The 7,319-nt window shown below is 41.1% G+C and overlaps 1 protein-coding gene across 1 annotated transcript in view; it reads right to left on the reverse strand.

Moving 5' to 3' along the window:
* dmtf1 (cyclin D binding myb-like transcription factor 1) overlaps positions 1 to 7,319 on the reverse strand; it is a 35,469-nt gene that overhangs the window by 26,070 nt on the left and 2,080 nt on the right. The window contains 3 exon segments of the mRNA XM_034236512.1: positions 1,351 to 1,436; positions 5,210 to 5,305; positions 5,708 to 5,818. Coding sequence (XP_034092403.1) covers positions 1,351 to 1,436; positions 5,210 to 5,305; positions 5,708 to 5,813 — 288 coding nt within the window. The 5' untranslated portion in view covers positions 5,814 to 5,818.

The following is a 7,319-nucleotide window of genomic DNA, read 5'->3' on the forward strand; positions in this document are numbered from 1 at the left end:
AGTATTAAGTTAATAGTGTGAACTTCCGGTTTTTTCAGAATAAAACTGATTTAAATTAAATAGTGTATTTAATTCAAAATTACGCCATATCAACATTGATTTTAATTTCTAACAGTATGTATGTATATCACTATGTATGTAGTATGTACTGTATAATGTACACATGTAGAGTTGTAGAAAATACATGGTGTACAGACAGTACAGTACACTCTGACTGTACAGTCACTACAGTGTATACTGTATAGTAGGTGTGTAACAGTGTAATGCGTATAGTCTACTCTACACTCTACCTTTCAGCAACGTTTTAGGGATTTAGGCTCAGTCAGCTGAGGGACTGTTTGGTTACTTTAGTTTGGTAAATGAAATAAATGTTTGAACGTTGTAGTAGTTCACTGTAGTTGCTGTCATAAGTCATTTGTAGACTAACTACATTTGTACTTTGTAGAGAAATGTAGACACAAGTTGGAAGGGAGCACAATAAACCTGATGAGTTTGAATTTGAGTTGATTATGAGTTTATTTTCAATTGATAATTAGCTCACAATAAGTTCACTTTAGTTACTCACACAACTTGACACAAGCCCAGAGGTTCAGGTTCAGGTCCGGACTTATAAGTCCGGACCTGAACCTGAACCTCTGGACTTGAGTCCGGACCTGAACCTGAATGTGAGTCCAGGTACGCAGCAATCCTCGCAGTGCATTTCCACATAAAACAATTAGTCATTTTTATTGTAGTTCTAAATTCTACATTTTCTATCAGTTGCACTGGCATTTTTTGTTCACTGTTTAATTTTAATAATACCTTATAATGTAATTTGTAGAAAAAATAAACTTAATCTTTTCTTAAAATATATATTTTCAGTTTTGTTCTACTTTAAATGTACTGCATGTCTCTAGTTTATAGTTTGTTCCTCTGCAGCCTTACTGTCATGGTCTCACATGACTGAAATTAGCCAATCAGAAAATTCCACCTGCCAGTCCACCTGTTTTTCCTGCAATGCCCTATAGGGGAGCCCAAGAGCGCTGGTCGACACACACTTTTCTGAGTTTTCTATGTCTATGAGGACAGTTTCTGAAATTCACACAGAGCATTCAATTGAACCAAATAAGCTCAACCTAGAATTTTCAAGCATTTTGCTTGTGTGGACCGGCAAAAAAAGGTCCTCACAAAAAGAAATGTCCTCAAAAGTAAGGTTGTATGTCACGCGTTGGTCCACACAAGAACAAACCAGGAATAGCAAGACAAACACACATACAAACACAAACATACACACAAACACACACACACACTAAGTTGAGAGTTAAGTGATGAAAGGTTTGGTTAATTTAGGATGTAGAAGAAGTTGATCACCTGAATGTGATCGACTTCTTCATCAGAGAGATCAGCGTCTGCTGTTGCCGTCATCGTCACCTCGAAGCCTTCATCGCTCTCTGACACTGAAGAAGAGGAAGATGTTACAGATACCAGGTAAAACAGTACTTAAAGAGTCCTCTCCTGCTGATGTTCAGGTATATATCAGTATGTAGTGTCTCTACTTTAAAGAGTCCTCTCCTGCTGATGTTCAGGTGTATATCAGTATGTAGTGTCTCTACTTTAAAGAGTCCTCTCCTGCTGATGTCAGGTGTATATCAGTATGTAGAGTCTCTACTTTAAAGAGTCCTCTCCTGCTGATGTTCAGGTGTATATCAGTATGTAGAGTCTCTACTTTAAAGAGTCCTCTCCTAATGATGTTCAGGTGTATATCAGTATGTAGGGTCTCTACTTTAAAGAGTCCTCTCCTGCTGATGTTCAGGTGTATATCAGTATGTAGGGTCTCTACTTTAAAGAGTCCTCTCCTGCTGATGTTCAGGTGTATATCAGTATGTAGTGTCTCTACTTTTAAAGAGTCCTCTCCTGCTGATGTTCAGGTGTATATCAGTATGTAGAGTCTCTACTTTAAAGAGTCCTCTCCTAATGATGTTCAGGTGTATATCAGTATGTAGGGTCTCTACTTTAAAGAGTCCTCTCCTGCTGATGTTCAGGTGTATATCAGTATGTAGGGTCTCTACTTTAAAGAGTCCTCTCCTGTTGATGTTCAAGTGTATATCAGTATGTAGTGTCTCTACTTTAAGAGTCCTCACCTGCTGATGTTCAGGTGTATATCAGTATGTAGTGTCTCTACTTTAAAGAGTCCTCTCCTGCTGATGTTCAGGTGTATATCAGTATGTAGTGTCTCTACTTTAAAGAGTCCTCTCCTGCTGATGTTCAGGTGTATATCAGTATGTAGTGTCTCTACTTTAAAGAGTCCTCTCCTGCTGATGTTCAGGTGTATTCAGTATGTAGGTCTCTACTTTAAAGGAGTCCTCTCCATGCTGATGTTCAGGTGTATATCAGTATGTAGAGTCTCTACTTTAAAGAGTACCTCTCCTGCTGATGTTCAGGTGTACTATCAGTATGTAGGTCTCTACTTTAAAGGAGTCCTCTCCTGCTGATGTTCATGTGTATATCAGTATGTAGTGTCTCTACTTTAAAGAGTTCCTCTCTTGCTGATGTTCAGGTGTATATCAGTATGTAGTGTCTCTACTTTAAAGAGTCCTCTCCTGCTGATGTTCAGGTGTATATCAGTATGTAGTGTCTCTACTTTAAAGAGTCCTGCTGATGTTCAGGTGTATATCAGTATGTAGAGTCTCTACTTTAAAGAGTCCTCTCCTGCTGATGTTCAGGTGTATATCAGTATGTAGAGTCTCTACTTTAAAGAGTCCTCTCCTGCTGATGTTCAGGTGTATATCAGTATGTAGAGTCTCTACTTTAAAGAGTCCTCTCCTGCTGATGTTCAGGGTGTATATCAGTATGTAGTGTCTCTACTTTAAAGAGTCCTCTCCTGCTGATGTTCAGGTGTATATCAGTATGTAGTGTCTCTACTTTAAAGAGTCCTCTCCTGCTGATGTTCAGGTGTATATCAGTATGTAGAGTCTCTACTTTAAAGAGTCCTCTCCTGCTGATGTTCAGGTGTATATCAGCATGTAGTGTCTCTACTTTAAAGAGTCCTCTCCTGCTGATGTTCAGGTGTATATCAGTATGTAGTGTCTCTACTTTAAAGAGTCCTCTCTTGCTGATGTTCAGGTGTATATCAGTATGTAGTGTCTCTACTTTAAAGAGTCCTCTCCTGCTGATGTTCAGGTGTATATCAGTATGTAGTGTCTCTACTTTAAAGAGTCCTCTCCTGCTGATGTTCAGGTGTATATCAGTATGTAGTGTCTCTACTTTAAAGAGTCCTCACCTGCTGATGTTCAGGTGTATATCAGTATGTAGTGTCTCTACTTTAAAGAGTCCTCTCCTGCTGATGTTCAAGTGTATATCAGTATGTAGTGTCTCTACTTTAAAGAGTCCTCACCTGCTGATGTTCAGGTGTATATCAGTATGTAGTGTCTCTACTTTAAAGAGTCCTCACCTGCTGATGTTCAGGTGTATATCAGTATGTAGTGTCTCTACTTTAAAGAGTCCTCTCCTGTTGATGTTCAAGTGTATATCAGTATGTAGTGTCTCTACTTTAAAGAGTCCTCAACTGCTGATGTTCAGGTGTATATCAGTATGTAGTGTCTCTACTTTAAAGAGTCCTCTCCTGCTGATGTTCAGGTGTATATCAGTATGTAGAGTCTCTACTTTAAAGAGTACTCTCCTGCTGATGTTCAGGTGTATATCAGTATGTAGTGTCTCTACTTTAAAGAGTCCTCTCCTGCTGATGTTCAGGTGTATATCAGTATGTAGTGTCTCTACTTTAAAGAGTCCTCTCCTGCTGATGTTCAGGTGTATATCAGTATGTAGTGTCTCTACTTTAAAGAGTCCTCTCTTGCTGATGTTCAGGTATATATCAGTATGTAGTGTCTCTACTTTAAAGAGTCCTCTCTTACTGATGTTCAGGTGTATATCAGTATGTAGTGTCTCTACTTTAAAGAGTCCTCTCCTGCTGATGTTCAGGTGTATATCAGTATGTAGTGTCTCTACTTTAAAGAGTCCTCTCCTGCTGATGTTCAGGTGTATATCAGTATGTAGAGTCTCTACTTTAAAGAGTCCTCTCCTGCTGATGTTCAGGTGTATATCAGTATGTAGAGTCTCTACTTTAAAGAGTCCTCTCCTGCTGATGTTCAGGTGTATATCAGTATGTAGAGTCTCTACTTTAAAGAGTCCTCTCCTGCTGATGTTCAGGTGTATATCAGCATGTAGTGTCTCTACTTTAAAGAGTCCTCTCCTGCTGATGTTCAGGTGTATATCAGTATGTAGAGTCTCTACTTTAAAGAGTCCTCTCCTGCTGATGTTCAGGTGTATATCAGCATGTAGTGTCTCTACTTTAAAGAGTCCTCTCCTGCTGATGTTCAGGTGTATATCAGTATGTAGTGTCTCTACTTTAAAGAGTCCTCTCCTGCTGATGTTCAGGTGTATATCAGTATGTAGTGTCTCTACTTTAAAGAGTCCTCTCCTGCTGATGTTCAGGTGTATATCAGTATGTAGAGTCTCTACTTTAAAGAGTCCTCTCCTGCTGATGTTCAGGTGTATATCAGCATGTAGTGTCTCTACTTTAAAGAGTCCTCTCCTGCTGATGTTCAGGTGTATATCAGTATGTAGTGTCTCTACTTTAAAGAGTCCTCACCTGCTGATGTTCAGGTGTATATCAGTATGTAGTGTCTCTACTTTAAAGAGTCCTCTCCTGCTGATGTTCAGGTGTATATCAGTATGTAGTGTCTCTACTTTAAAGAGTCCTCTCCTGCTGATGTTCAGGTGTATATCAGTATGTAGTGTCTCTACTTTAAAGAGTCCTCTCCTGCTGATGTTCAGATGTATATCAGTATGTAGTGTCTCTACTTTAAAGAGTCCTCTCCTGCTGATGTTCAGGTGTATATCAGTATGTAGTGCTGCAGCACCTCTATCCCCCCTCTGTCTGAAACCAGAGCCCAGTCTGCTCTGATTGGTTAAGTGGCCGGCTCTGTTGTGATTGGTCAACAACTTAGAGATGTCCCGCCCCTTAGCCTATCACGTACAATGTGTTGGAGCGCTAGCCAATAGGAGCGTCAAATGATGTCACTATGTTCCGGAACTTTGGATTTTAGCCCTTTTTCAGACCATTGACCCATGCACACAAACCTATAGAACACACTACAGGAGAGAGAATAAGGCCTCTTTAAATGTACATTTTACTGCGTTTGTGAGATAATGTATAAAGTGTTTTTCTCACTGGGTAAAGTGACCACTGAGAATTCAGCAGCGTCCGAGTCGTCCTGTTCTTCTGAAGAGAGACACATCTTCTTCTGAAGGGGCTCCGAGTCCTCGTCTAAACACACACACACACACACACACACACACACACACACACACACACACACACACACACACACACACACACACACACACACACACACACACACACACACACACACTTATTCAATCTTCTGTACTATCAACAATTGTGAATTAAAACGTACAGTGTGTGTGTGTGCGTTAGTGTTCAGTTAGCAACAAATATTTCCTAGATTATTGAGTGCAATATAACATGTGTACGTGTCTGTGTGTGTGTGTGTGTGTGTGTGTGTGTGTGTGTGTGTCTGTGTGTGTGTGTGTGTGTGTGTGTGTGTGTGTGTGTGTGTGTGTGTGTGTGTGTGTGTGTGTGTGTGTGTGTGTGTGTTGTGTGTGTGTGTGTGTGTGTGTGTGTGTGTGTGTGTGTGTGTGTGCCCACCGTTGTGAGGACAGTGCAGGATGTCTCTGTCCTGGCTGAGTGCGACTGACTTGGCGGTTTCTATCGCTGCAGCTTCCTCCTCCTCTTCCTCGGCTGCTGAGCTCATCCTGCCTGAGGGGAAGGAACATCAAATATATGAAACACAGAGTCATGATAACAGGAAGGGAAGCTCGAGGCTACCGTAGTTCAGGTTTTTAATGTGACGTTAAAAAAAGCAGAAGTCGCAAAAGACAAATATTTTAAATACAGATACAGATTTTTTTCTATAAATAAATTATTTCCGGACATTTGACCGGCAAGAAAAATCTTGCCGGTCAAATGTCCGGAAATAATTTATTTTACTAATTTGAAACTTACCGGTCATGTTTCAATAATAATAATAATAATTGTGTAGCAGAGTTTCTCTCTTCTCTCTCTCTCTCTCTCTCTCTCTCTCTCTCTCTCTCTCTCTCTCTCTCTCTCTCTCTCTCTCTCTCTCTCTCTCTCTCTCGCTCTCTCTCTCTCTCTCTCTCTCTCTCTCTCTCTCTCTCTCTCTCTCTCTCTCTCTCTCTCAGTGGGCGGGGCTTCAGGTGATTATGGAGCAGCTGATCTGATCTCTCTCGCATCCGGTTACACTCGCGTTTATGTCCATATCGATCAGATCTATTAAGAGTGAATATCGGCCGGGTAATTACCGGCTAACGGAAACCCTGATATATATATTCTTTATATCATGGGATACAAAAGGGAGGCGTGTGGCGTAGTGGTCTAGTGCGTTGGTGTTTGAATCAGGGGGTCACAGGTTCAAACCCCACTGCAGTCAGCATGTCGTTGTGTCCCTGAGACACTACACTAGTTAAGCCTAGTAGAAGGTAATGGAAAACAGCTTTATACTGTATTATTATTATTTTGTTTTTTTTAAATCAATACTTAAAACTCACTTTTTCTCTCTGGCCTTTTAGGCTTCTCTTATCAAGAATAACTTTTACCCAAGACCTTTTCCCTCTCTAACCTATCGAGTTTTATTTGTTTTCAGAGTGGCTTAGACAGGCCGGGGAGTGTTACGATTCGTAGACACAGCGTCCCTCCCTATCTCTCATCAATTTCCAACTAAGGCTCCAGTGGGGACCTTGTTCCCTGAGTGTGCCTCACCACCTATTCTAAGGGAGTTCTTCCGTCTGTCTGTCTGTCTGTCTGTGTATTCTCTGGTTCCGATTAACCCAGCCACATTTGTTCTTGTTTTGTGTCTATATCTACGCCGGGATCCGGAGTCGAGGCTGATCCTCTTGCTGTAGTCCTGTGTCTTGGATCCTCTATCCTGAGTTCTGGATTAAGTCGTGGACTTCGGGTCGTGGCTGAACCTGTCTCTGCGGTCCTGCCTTGGGTCTCGTCATGCTGCTTCCCTGAAGGCTTCCACAGGATTGTAGCTGACATCCTCGTGGATTCATCTTTTTATTACAGACACATGCATTTCCTAACATTCGGTCTATATGCTGTAAAATGTATTATCTCTTCGATTTACACACGGCATCTATTGCACGTCTGTCCGTCCTGGGAGAGGGATCCCTCCTCTGTTGCTCTCCCTGAGGTTTCTCCCATGTTCCCCTTAAACTGTGGGGTTTCTCTGGAAGTT

This window comes from Gymnodraco acuticeps, unplaced genomic scaffold, assembly GCF_902827175.1.
Source record: "Gymnodraco acuticeps unplaced genomic scaffold, fGymAcu1.1, whole genome shotgun sequence".
In the NCBI taxonomy this organism is placed as follows: Eukaryota; Metazoa; Chordata; class Actinopteri; order Perciformes; family Bathydraconidae; genus Gymnodraco; species Gymnodraco acuticeps.